A 14,246-nucleotide genomic window follows, 5' to 3' on the forward strand; every position below is an offset into this window, starting at 1 on the left:
TTCAGGTGATTGCTCATCTCTCCCTCAGTACAGGCCAATAAGTCTCCTGTGCATCATGAGTAAGTTGCTGGAATCTGTTAAATACAGAAGTAATCAACCATCTCAACAAAAATAACCTTCTTCATATATTATCAACGTTTTGGGTTAGTCTCTCTCTCTCTCTCTCTCAAAGAAGTTGAAAGTCTTTATTTCAGTCCAATAAACAGCTGAACCGGCCAACATAGAAACCGTTAAAAAAAAAGTATGATCCCATTTGATGTTTTTACATTCCAACATTTATGATGTATATCGATTTCAAAGACACACATAAATAGATGATCACACGAATACACATTTTATAAAGAGACGTAATTAAACACTCATCTCTTCCCTACAACGATATAGCATATGCCATCTTGGTACCGTTTATATATAACCCCAATTATATAGTATAGCAAGAACATCCCAAAGAATTGAAATATAAATTTGAAGCAGATACAATGCTACTAAACCTTATGTCTAGAATCCTCATTTCAATTTTGATCAAAATCCATTACATGATTTTAATTTTTGCAAAATATCTAAAATTCAAGGCTCAAGTTTAATGTGTTTTACTCCTCCTTTCTCTTTGATGAAATGGTCATTACTGACCAGCTATGGCACTCTTCACGAATCGTTGCCAATAACTCCAATTCTGTGCCATTCTGAGCAACTCAACCATGCTAATGTCCGCGATGTCCTTCACATTGTGTGACATTTTTGTTTTTGGTCTTCCACCTCCTCTTTTGTAAGGGTTGTACCAAAGAGCAAATCTTTTGTTAGGCCGTCTGTTCTGGCTGCATATCCCAAAAATCGGAATTTCTTGTCATTGATATTCTCCAGTAGCCTTCGGCATGGTCCAATCTTCTCCAGAACCCATTTGTTTGTACGTTTACCCACTCAACTTACAAAGAAGTCTACGGTAGCACAACAATTCAAAAGAAACATTTTTTCTCTTGTCGATTTTCAAGACCCAATATTTTGCTCTGTATGTTGCTATTGAGAATACCAAATCTTACAGGAGTCGTTTCTTTGTGAGTTGTGAAATGGATCTGTCTTTCCAGATATTGGTTAGCGCAATCATTCATGTCTTTGCCATTGCAATACGTCATCTTACTTCTTTGGTGTCATCTATTTTGCTTGTGAAAATTGCAACCAGGTTGTTGAAATCTACATTTCTGACAGGAGTTTTAAGTTGAAATTAAGAAAATCTTGCTTAACTGACGTCTGATGATCGCAAATAAAATTCAATGCAAATCTGAAATTTTCAAATGAGGTTGTTCTCATATTATGCCACATGTATAAAAATCTTTGTAAGACGTTAAAATCATGGATGAATCAGTTTTGTTATATGGCTTTACAGCTTGGACACAGACAAAACAAGATAAAATATACACAAGGATGTTTCAAATGGCATCGGACATGATAGAGTACAGAACTACTGCTGCTGCCCAGGGCACAGGAATGGACTAGAAAGTTATACACAAAAATATCTTCAGGTTTTACATTTTTTCTGCAAAGGTTTTACTATCCTCCCACACATAAAGCATCTGGTATTCCCAACTAGTCACCCATCTAGTAGTTGCCAGGGTCCGTATCACTTAACTTCAGTAATCTAATGACTATGTCATTAATAATTTGAAATCATTATTTCCAATTATATTATACAATGTTTTTTATTGACATGAGTGATTGTATGGGTAATGCAATTTACTTCATGGAGATGTAAATAAAGAAAAACCACAAAACAAGAGGAGACTCTTATACGATTTGAATGAGGCATCATGTGTCATGGGTGTTGCCTTAAACACTTAACTAACAAGTCGGACAAAAAAAGCTAAATAACTTAGTGAACTAAATTTGTTTTAATCGAACTATTCAAAGACATTAATAAAAAAAATATGAAAAATACCTTTTGTGAGAGCATCCAGAACCCCTGCTTTCTCCAAATATTTTCGGAACTCCTCTCTGTTGGAATCGGCTGGCTGAAAATATAGAAAATAAAGTTGAAAAACAATTGCCAACAGACTTCAGAAAAAAGTAAAGATAAAAATCCTTTTCAAAATTACAATTATGTTGTTTGAACAATTCATTCTTTGTATTTGTGGAAATGTAAAATGGTTGGTTTACGTGTGTAAATATTTTATTTCAATTATTTTTTAGAAAAATAAATTTTATTTATTTCATATTGTAACAGTTGTCAGAGTTTCATGCATAAAAAAAAAACTGCCAGATGAATTCATTGCAAATATTTAGAATTGAGAAATCAAATCTATTTCCATAATTTTTTTTACAAAATAGAAAACATTTTCTGATAAACTGTAGAAGCAATGTTATAAACAATAACGCTACCATCAACGGGAAATGATAGTGGCTAAGTGGTTAACCACACAGAATGACAACCTGTGTGTGCCAGGTTTTAATCCATAATTCCACTGTAAGAAAAGGACTGAACAATGACTGTAGATGTGTTTAGATTTAGTTTGCAGGCGCATTGGGGAGTGGCTATGGGTTTGCGACAGTCAAATTTTTATGAAAGTGTGGGGAGCAGTTTGCAGACTAGTGTTTTGCGAAGTTTTTACAACAGTCCAGTTGACTGTCTAGTTGATAATGGTTAGGAGGGCAGTTGGATGCTTGATGAAACAGTTGAGGACAGTTGGTTGCTCAGAAGTCCCCAAGAGAGATCGAGAGATTGGAGTCAAAGTCAGGCGAGAGTAAATCGGATTGAGAAGAAAAATCACTGAAAATTGACGTGACCAGACAGTTATGAACGCAACGGTATCACACATACCCACACACAACTAGAGCTTAACAAATTTATATCATATGCTCATTTTGTGTTATTTTATCGTGGCGTGATCACAAAGATGATTGGGCTACATCAAAAACATTTTCACTTAGGGATGTTGGCAACCTTCACATGGTCTTTACCATAAGAGAGAGTCTCTCCTATATGAACTAGTATGTGCTACATACAAAAAAAAATTTTTTTTAAATAAGTAACTTCAATCAGTTTCAAATAAAGTTATGAGAAAAATGAACGCACATGTGGAGGGAAAGTGACAAAAAGTCCTCTAACTCTCCTTCATGGATCTTAAATTTTGCATGGTAAAATTTGAATTTTGCATGGTAAAATTTGAATTTTGCATGGTAAAATTTGAATTTTGCATGGTAAAATTTGAATTTTGCTATTATGAATGATGCTCCCTTTTCATACCTCAAAAATGAAGACAAAAATTGAATTAAAAATAATTGTACTTTTATTTCCTATTGTCTTCTTATACTAGGAATGATGAAAGCATCTTTTGTAACATTTTCACTGTTTTTTTGTCAGTTGGTTTCAAAGTTGCCATATTGTAATTTACGCATGTTTGTGCTTCTTCACACTCAGCAGGGTAGCGTATCCTGCTGATTCTGCTGCATTATCATCAATGGAAAGTAGATGTAGAATCCAGTTCTAAATATGTTTTCTATGCAAATCTTTTAAAATTTATTATTTGTATCATGGATCTAGGAAAATAGACATAGACAAGCTTTTATCATTTAGATAGGATGAAAATCTTGTTTCCATTGATAACTTGGATATTCATTGTGCTTCCTTTTCTTAACTTTTGCTTCTTTTGAATGAACATTTCTGAGATGGTTTAACATGTTAGTCAGTTTTTGTTGATTCACCTTTGATTCGACATGACTTGAAAGCAGCTGTATTTTTATTCTTGGAATTGATATCAAAATACTTTCAGCAGAAACTGGTTGCCATAGTGATTGAAGGCTGTTGTCAATATTTAGTTCATTTTTTTTATGTCTGATAACTAATTAGTAATTTATCTCAATAAAATATACATTATCTAAACCAGAAAATTAAAAATATGTAATAGTAGCATGAGTCCAAAAATGAGGAACAAGAGTATGACTGATGAAGAATGCTTTATTTTCAGTTTGCACATCATCGCAATTTACTGTTCAATTCCTCAACACGAAAACTGAAAGATGAAGTAATAATTTTCTTTGACATTTGATTTAAAGTAAAAAAAAAATTTTTATTTACTTCAAATTGAGTTGTAAAAGTTTGTCGACAGCGCATCATGCCTGTTATTTGATAATATGCTGTAGATGATGCAGGCGTCTTTGATAATTTTTCACTGGCAAGCAAAAGAGGAAATTAACTTGTCTTCATTTACAATATAATTTATGACAACAAAATTTGCTGATAAATTGGCATTAGAAACCTATTAATCGGCCAATTTGATAATCGATACATCCCTAGATTGGAGTTTAGTTGACAGTGCGGGATCAGATTATATTTTCCTTTTTGGACTGCCTAAGAGGGAGAGACTATTGGTGGTTTAGCTTAGATGTGGCAGCGGAACTCCATGCATGGGCGAATGGTGGCTTCTTTGCAGAGATATAAGATACACTTAAAAAAAAAAGTGACCAGAAATTTAGAAATTTTGGACAAACGATGTACACTAGTGAACATATAATTTGAATTTTTTTCTTGCTCTGACATTGATATTAAAAGCCTACTTTTTTAATTTAAAAATTATGAAAACAAACTTCTTCAAAGACTCAATCATGGACATGCGAGCAACTTCATGAAGGTTAACTAATTTGCATATTCCTGTGAAAAATGAGCAGAATTGTTTTATTTATGGTTTCTGATTAGATGATTGGTTCCATTTCACTATTATGCTGAATTCTTTTTATGCACAGTTTCTACATTGTGCATAATTGCGTAGAATTTAGGATGAAAACATTCTAGCACACACGGATATATAGAAAAGTGACCTTGTGTGTGGGCATGTGTGTGTGTGAAACGTCTACCAAACCCTTCTGTAAATATTTGGTTTACAGGCTTGAAACTTGATATATAAGGTATTCAGACCTCAAAAGCACTTTCAATTTTGTTTTTAGTTAGCAAAAATAGCTGCTAAGATGTCAAAATTGAAAACGAAACAGTTAACCTTGGCAGACGTAAATCTACTAACATGCATAGATAACATTTTTAGTTTGAATTTGCTTAACCTTTTTAATCCATATAGTGTATAGCCAAGATGGTAACGCTGAATGAAGCACTAAATAACTAAGGCTGGAGGGCTGAATGTTTTGGTTTTGATTTCAGCTGATGGCATAAAGTCATTTGTTTTTAAACTTTTAAATTCATGAGGTACAATATCATAATCAAGAGAGAATTTGCTCTATAATAATAAATATGAAATCTGCATAAATTAAAATATCATATTTAAGCATATTTTATGATCGAGCAATGCCGGGCAGCCTGCTAGTGTATATAAAAAAATGACCTTGTCTGTCTGAGGAACGGTCTCTACCAAACTCCTTTGTCAATTTTTGGTCTACAAACTTGAAACTTGATATATAAGAGATTTGGACCTGTGGAACAAATTCGATTTACTCCTTAGCCAGTAAAAATAGCTGAGAGGTGAAAATTGAAAAAAAATTGGAACTTGGCAGGCATAAGTCAAGTAAACATTATTTCTATGCATGCGCAAATATATATTTTTTAATTATTTGTCCAATTTTTTTAGATAAGTATGGACCTAGATCAGATGGTAACAAATAAGGTGATAGAGGTTTTGGTTTCAATTCTAGCTGATGACAAGTAATATATATTTTTTTAACTTTTGAAATCACTACTATATATTGGGTACAATATAATAATCAACAGAGAATTGGCTCTATAGTCATAAATAGGAGATTCCAGCCCTGACACCCCCCCCCCTTGAGTTTTTGTTCTCGAGAAATTTGAAAAATAACAAATTTCAGGGTTTAAATACACCAGAATAGTGGTAATGCCAATACATAATTTTTGATTTTAGGAAAGTTTCATCTTATTTTATGTCAAAAATTCAAAAATTGTTTCAGGAAAAGCATCACATTCACCTTTTTGTTGCTCTGCTTTTTGTTTGCAGTGGAGCATGAATTGGTCAAAACAAGGTCTTTCATTTCATTTTGTGCCTTTTTGTACTCCCCACCCTAGAAAACATTTTTGTAAAATTTAGGCCTAAGAGGATTATTTTTAGCCCAAAAATTGCAAATTTTCTATATCGTCCAGGTTCCAAAGTAGGGTGTCATGACGCACAGATTTATTTCTGGACCGAAATCAACCTTCTGGAAAAAATAGGTTCCTTTAGCAACAAAGAAATTTTCACAATTTTTTTTTTTAATGCACCCCACATCTCCCTTTTCGCCAATCTTATAAACAGCTGCTGGACAACCAAAATATAGCTGAAAATGCAGATTTCCTTAGTTTTTACCTAAATTTTATGAGGTGTTCATAAGAAAAAAAATCTGAGGGTGGTTGTGTCAGGGTTGGATGATATAGGCTGGAATGTCCCGAATACAAAATCTACGTAAATTTTTTAAGCGTATTTTATGACCAAGTAACACTATGCAGCTTAATAGTGTGTGTGTGTTATTGTACACGCATGTTGATGTGTGTGTTATTGTACACGCATGTTGATGTGTGTTATTGTACACGCATGTTGATGTGTGTTATTGTACACGCATGTTGATGTGTGCGTTATTGTACACGCATGTTGATGTGTGCGTTATTTTACACGCATATTGATGTGTGTGTTATTGTACACGCATATTGATGTGTGCGTTATTGTACACGCATATTGATGTGTGCGTTATTGTACACGCATATTGATGTGTGCGTTATTGTACACGTATATTGATGTGTGCGTTATTGTACACGCATATTGATGTGTGCGTTATTTTACACGCATATTGATGTGTGCGTTATTGTACACGCATATTGATGTGTGCGTTATTGTACACGCATATTGATGTGTGCGTTATTGTACACGCATATTGATGTGTGCGTTATTGTACACGCATATTGATGTGTGCGTTATTGTACACGCATATTGATGTGTGCGTTATTGTACACGCATATTGATGTGTGCGTTATTGTACACGCATATTGATGTGTGCGTTATTGTACACGCATATTGATGTGTGCGTTATTGTACACGCATATTGATGTGTGCGTTATTGTACACGCATATTGATGTGTTATTGTACACGCATATTGATGTGTGTGTTATTGTACACGCATATTGATGTGTGTGTTATTGTACACGCATATTGATGTGTGTGTTATTGTACACGTATATTGATGTGTGTGTTATTGCACACGTATATTGATGTGTGTGTTATTGCACACGTATATTGGTGTGGGTGTGTGTGTTATTTTACACATTGATGCGTGTGTGTTATTATACACGTATATTGATGTGTGTGTGTGTTATTGTACACGTATATTGATGTGTGTGTGTGTGTTATTGTACACGTATATTGATGTGTGTGTGTGTTATTGTACACGTATATTGATGTGTGTGTGTGTTATTGTACACGTATATTGATGTGTGTGTGTTATTGTACACGTATATTGATGTGTGTGTGTTATTGTACACGTATATTGATGTGTGTGTGTTATTGTACACGTATATTGATGTGTGTGTGTTATTGTACACGTATATTGATGTGTGTGTGTTATTGTACACGTATATTGATGTGTGTGTGTTATTGTACACGTATATTGATGTGTGTGTGTTATTGTACACGTATATTGATGTGTGTGTGTTATTGTACATGTATATTGATGTGTGTGTGTGTTATTGTACACGTATATTGATGTGTGTGTGTTATTGTACACGTATATTGATGTGTGTGTGTTATTGTACACGTATATTGATGTGTGTTATTGTACACGTATATTGATGTGTGTGTGTGTTATTGTACACGTATATTGATGTGTGTGTGTGTTATTGTACACGTATATTGATGTGTGTGTGTTATTGTACACGTATATTGATGTGTGTGTGTTATTGTACACGTATATTGATGTGTGTGTGTGTTATTGTACACGTATATTGATATGTGTGTGTTATTGTACACGTATATTGATGTGTGTGTGTGTTCTATGTACATGTATATTTATGTGTGTGCCAATTGTAGGCGATGATCTTGTAGGAAACAGGTGAAAAATGTCTACACCACTTTTTACCTGGATAAGCAGACTAACCAGTTTTGGTTGTCCAGCAGCTGTTTATAACATTGGCTAAAAGGGAGAAGTGGGGTGCATAAAAAAAAATTGTGAAAATTTCTTTGTTGCTAAAGAAATCCCATCCATTGCAATGAAAACACGTTTGGCAGGCAGAAACAAAACGCCAAGAGATCTAGTTTCTCACCTTTTTTGACAAAGATAGAAAAAAAACAAAACACACAAAAAAAAAAAAACTCAAATAAATCTTTAAACAAAGGATGAGTGGGTGGAGTAAAGAAAATTTTGAAAAATTGCATTTGTCATAAATAATTCCAATTTAGATTTGCCATATCTTTTGCGGGCAATAAAAACCAATCTCCATTTGAAGATCAAACACATTTTATTTTTTTTAAATTGAAATAATGAAATTAATTTTGTATTAGTTTTTACAATAAGATTGTTGGGTGTGCATTTATCTCAGACCTCAATAAGGAATAAAGATGATTCTAGTTGATTTTTTTCATGGATTCTTCGGACTATTCTCATATGGAAGGTTATTTTCACATTCCGATCGATGTGAAATAGTTCTAAATAACTCACAATTATATTTTGAGTATCACCCACACTGAGGTTCAATCAATTCAGTCGTAATTAAGAATTAGAACTTCTACCCAGTTATGGCTGACAGAACAAGAAATGACGTCCCTCGCTAAAATATTAATTTTAAACAAATATTTGTTTATTTTCATATGCTTTTTAATTTAGTTTTTATACATATTTTATTTTAAAATTAAACAAAGATTCTATTATGGAAAACACAACTGTCTTACATAAAGTTTATCTTAGTTTCACACAAAAAATGGATTAAATGACTCAGCATATTTGATTAATAAAGGATTTGGTCTGCCTGTTTTATCAACCTTTTATATGTTATTTAATCCCAAGAACAATAACTCTTGCATTACAAAAGATTCAATGAAAACAAACTGATATTTTTAATAATAGATTATGCAAAGGAGGGAGTGGTAACTAATAAGTATTATCTCATGATTACGTAATCATAATAAAAAGACTAGAGTCCTCACTATTTATACCCGATGTTGTTCAGTCATAAAATACGTTTCATTATATTTTAATTCATGAAGATTTCGTATTTATTATTACAGCCAAGTTTCAGAGGCAAAATTCTATTGATTATTATATTGTACCAAATATTTAGTAGTGATTTCAAAAGTTATATAGACTTGGGTGCCATCAACTAGAATTGAAACCAAAATATAGCTCTCAAGCCTCATTTGTTATCTAAGCTAACAGTAGATGGATGTCAGAACTTTAAAAACATCTTTACTGTATAAATGTATATTTGCATATGTGTAAAAAGAAAAAAATGTTCAGTTGACTTACACCTGCTAAGTTTCAATTTTTACAAAATTTTGATCCGTTGGCTGCAATTTTTATTGACTAAATACCAAATTGTATTTGTTCCACAGGTCCAAATCTGTTCCCCAAACGGACAAGGTCATTTATAATGCGTGTATGTGTGTGTGTGATAATTGCTGCCCCTTTCCAGATGATCGCCGTCACATTGAGTTCTCTCAATCTCATCATCCATGCCATCTCAGATGACTCTGCACTTCCGCCACAGATTGGCACATCTTCAAGTAGATGTGACATACAAATTGAGCAATTTTCACAGAGTTGATTTCCTCTGGAGGTGTAAGGGTATTCCTATGAACAATCACGTCTTCTCAAACCAGCAGTAGACTTGCAAGCTTTGCTGCATATTAAACAGATTGTTTGGTTTGGACTAATAGGTGCATAGTTGACCTGAACAGGAGTTTTGTGCGACTTTGACAAAAGCACTCATTCACAAGTGTTGCATTTCCAGCTCTGTGTGCCATGGTTAAGACCATCAATTAAACTTTTGTGAAGCTCTCACTTCATATTGCAGTGGGCTTGCTTTCTTTTCTCTAGAGCATCACAACTTTCACGTACAAGCTTTCGTCACTTCGGTCTTTGCAGAGTAAGTTCTTTCCATGTGTCGATATAAATTTGTAAGATTTTCAAATAATTCTTTGTAGAGTCCCTGAACTTCCTAGGCTTGTGTTAAGGGTGCTTGCCATTTTCCAGCTCCCTGTAACTAATTTGTTTTCGCAGCCTACAATCTTTCATTTGAACCAGGTGGCCCACTTAATGCATGTGAGATCTGATTACAAGGGTCACAACACTAGAGCAACATGCTCTCACAAGAACTTCAGTATCAGGTACTTGTGCTTGCCACTTGATGTTTAAGATACGTCTCAAGCATTTTTGGTGAAATCGTTCAAGCCATGCAATGTCCATGTCTACGATGAATACAACAGTGCGGTTAGCACGCAGATCTTAGTCCTGTTTATGATGCCACGATCAGACAACACTATTCTTCAACCTTCCAAAAGGTACAGATGCCTTTGTCTGCGGATTTCAGTGTCGAGACAGCTATCCCTCGACAGAACGACCAACGTAGGCAAATGAATCAACTATTCCTACTCTAGCACCACAGACCATGATGTTCGGCTCCACGTATGACTGGCCCGGTGCAGGAGTGCACATCACCTTTGTTTTAGATAGACTGATGCCGCATATCAGTCTCAGTGTGCGACAAAAAAAAAATAAAATAAAACAGCAGTAACTCCTTGCCTAAGACATGATGTAGCTTGGCTCTGGTATTAAATCCTCTAAGATTAAAAATGTGACCTGTGGTTCGAAACTTTAACATGACACCCTTAATGCAACCCCGAAACGCATGAGCAAGTAGAGCAGCAAAAAATATAGAGAAAAGAGTAGGAGCAGGAATATCACCTTGTTTGACACCATTGTCAACTGGGATTTCATCAGAATTTTCCGTTAAATGAGACTCGAGCTTTCATGTCCCTGTGCAGTTCCTTGAATATTCTAACAAAGGTTGGAGGACATCCTACTTTCTCTAAGATCAACCAGAGAGCATCCCTGTTGACGGTGTCAAATGCTTTGGTTAGATACACAAACACTTGATACAGCTGTATCTGTTGTTTAATGCATTTCTCCTGGACTTGCCAGGCTGAAAAAATCATATCCATAGTTCCTCTGCCAGACCTAAAGCCACTTTGCGACTCTGGAATAGCATTAGGACAAAGATCCTCCAGTAACCTGTTTACTAGAAGTTGTGCGAGAACTTTCCCAGCAGCTTCCAAAAGCGTAATCCCGTGGTAGTGGTCACAAACATTCTTCTGTCCCTTTCCTTTAAATAGGATCACCAAGACACCATCAATCCAATCCTGTGGAACAGGAACACCTTCCCAGATTTCCTCAACAAAACCAAGGATAGCATTAGCAATATTCATACCTCCAATCTTGAGTTATGCCTGCCAAGTTTCAATTTTAAAAAAGTTTTGATCCCTTGGCTGCAATTATATTGGCTAAATACAAAATTGTATTTGTTCCACAGGTCCAAATCTGTTCCTCAAACAGACAAACGAAATCATTTATAATGTGTGTGTGTATATATATATATATATATATATATATATATATATATATATATATACACACACTATTATTTAGCAGCTTTTTCTTTTTTTTGTTTTTTTTTTTACAGTTTCATGCTTTCATTTGTTCTCTTTTGTTCTTTTCTGTACTGAAGGAAGTTAGAGGTTACATCGGCCAAAACAGTGGCCGATGTAACCTCTAACTTCCTTCAGGTTGGTTTGTCAGTCTTGAAATAGAACGATACTGTACAGGAAAGAATAAAAGAGAACAAAAGGTGAACGATACTGTAAGAAAGAGAATAAAAGAATGAAACTAAAAAAAAAAAAAAAAAAAAAAAGTTGCTAAATAATCACACTGACTTTACAGTGAGTAATGAGACATCAACAAGGGAGTCAATGAGGTGTTTTTTTCCATAACAAAGCGAAAAAAGAAATATTGACTAATGAAAAGATTTAAAGATAAAATTAAAAAAGAAAACTTCTGGGTACATTGGTACAAGTTCAGCATTATTATCTGCAGAACGCCATTGTCTCTTGGGGCAATAAGTTGCCATCATCATCAATATCATCACATATCACACGCAAAATGATTAAATTTATATTCAAAGTTTACATTTATCATCTTCAACGTCTGTTTTATATGACGTGTTGCATATATTGTACGTATTTAATATTATGTACAGGAAATTAACAAAAAGTGCATTAGATTATTATTTAAATATTAAAATTCATCGAGATGAATAATTAATTTATTTATTTGCGGACTATTATCCTCATCTTTAGTCGTTGTTTCACAACATTTTGGCCAACTATTCCCCTAGCCTTTGTCAGGTGGTTAATTGCGACATGATAGGAATGCCGAGTCTAGTAACTGTATCCTCAGTAATTACTGCCTTCCATAGTTGTTGTCATCTCACCACATTTTGGCCAACTAATCCTCTGGCCGGCTTTGGGTAGGATTGAAACCACTGTCTTCAGACAATGCTCACCTGGAACCATAGAGATTCAACATCTCCATCTACTGCGTCACGGGTTCAGAAAGCCAGAGGAATAGTTGGCCAAAACATCATGGAACAACTATAAAGATGAGGATTACAGTCTGCATTAGCTTAGCGCTCTTTTTGTGAAACCCTTAAAGTTCTGGGAAGGAAACTTCAATTAAGAAACGCTCGTCAAAAAAGTCTTATTTTGTTAAAGACCTGTGACCCTTTGAGTCATGGTTCATCTAAAGAAACAAAAAAAACTAAACCCTGGTTTGATACATGAAGTCATCTTTTAAAGATGTCACCGTTTTAATGCTTCAGTCACACTGATGAGCCGTAAAAACACATGCGAATCAATAATTATATTTTAGATATAGTTATCCACAAACAGTAGTTTCGATGTCTGACCCATCAGTGTGGTTAGACATAAGTATATCCATGCTAAGATTCAAAACTGAAACAGCTTTGCACATGATAGCAGTGGCCAAGCACCAATTATATTTGATGCACTAACAAACCAGCTACTTCAGTAGAATAAATTATTGCACTAAATACTTTTTGTTTACATATATATTTATAATGCTATCAGAGAAATCTATTCTCTACAGAAGATTTTTGTTCTATGCTAAGTGGAAATTTATTTCCTCTACCAGAAAGTTTAACCTACGAAATGAGAGGCATACATATACATGTATGTTAATCATTTACGGTTTGTATATACCAATTGTAATGGATTAAAAAAATAAATATGGAAAATAAATTATAAGTACAATAATAAAAATAACTTAAAAATAGGACTCACAGAATGGTAAAATAAATAAAAACGGATAAAAAACTTTAAATGAAAATAAAAATAGAGCAATATAAAAAATACTAAAATAAAATAAATTCAGCATGACCATAATCTTTGTAACTGAGAAGGAACAGCAGAGTGTGTCGGTTACATGAACCATGTGACTTGTTCAAAATATTGTTTTTTTATAAGATACAAATCTGATGCAGCAAAATATGCAGCAATGAGATTATTTTGCAGACTTGTTAGTCGCAATACGAAACAATATTGTAATGGATACCTTTTGAAAAGTAAAGGATAATCAACTGAAAAAACTTGATATTTCGAAAATTGCTATACTACACTATCGACGGGCGTTAATTGTGACACCCTGCATTGATGATTCCCAAAAGGATGAAACACTAGTGTCTGTAGGTAGTTAATAATTATATATATATATATATATATATATATTATTAACTACCTACAGACATAGAGAGGGCTCCCGTAAGCCGTGGTGAAGGCAACCTTTCTAGTAGAAGCAAATCTCTGATTTAAAAAAACCATAAAGCGGGAGACCAGTACCCGCATTAAGCTGGTCTGCAGTTTAATTTGTTGCTGGCTATCTTGCTCTTGCTTGTTGCTGGATCTCAACATTTTGAACCGAGAGAGAGACTTAGCTGTCGTACAAAGCTAAGACTCTGTAACATCATCTTTGTATAGATACTCTCTCAGGCATTTGGGCTCCTGGATTTTAAATGTCTGAGGGAGTGGCACTCGTCTGACAAGACGTTGCAATCATATATATATATATATATATAGATATATATATATATATATATATATATATATATATAGATATATATATATATATAGATATATATATATATATAGATATATATATATATATAGATATATATATATATATAGATATATATATATATATATATATA

The 14,246-nt window shown here is 33.8% G+C and overlaps 1 protein-coding gene across 1 annotated transcript in view; it reads right to left on the minus strand.

Moving 5' to 3' along the window:
* Nucleotides 1-14,246, minus strand: part of LOC145248336 (c-Myc-binding protein-like) — a 102,402-nt gene that overhangs the window by 20,073 nt on the left and 68,083 nt on the right. The window contains exon 2 of the mRNA XM_080110248.1: nt 1,931-2,003. Within this exon, the coding sequence (XP_079966374.1) occupies nt 1,931-2,003 (73 nt within the window). The remainder of the gene's footprint in view (nt 1-1,930; nt 2,004-14,246) is intronic.

This window comes from Euprymna scolopes, chromosome 26 (assembly GCF_053919585.1).
Source record: "Euprymna scolopes isolate OS-2025 chromosome 26, ASM5391958v1, whole genome shotgun sequence".
Taxonomy (NCBI): domain Eukaryota; kingdom Metazoa; phylum Mollusca; class Cephalopoda; order Sepiida; family Sepiolidae; genus Euprymna; species Euprymna scolopes.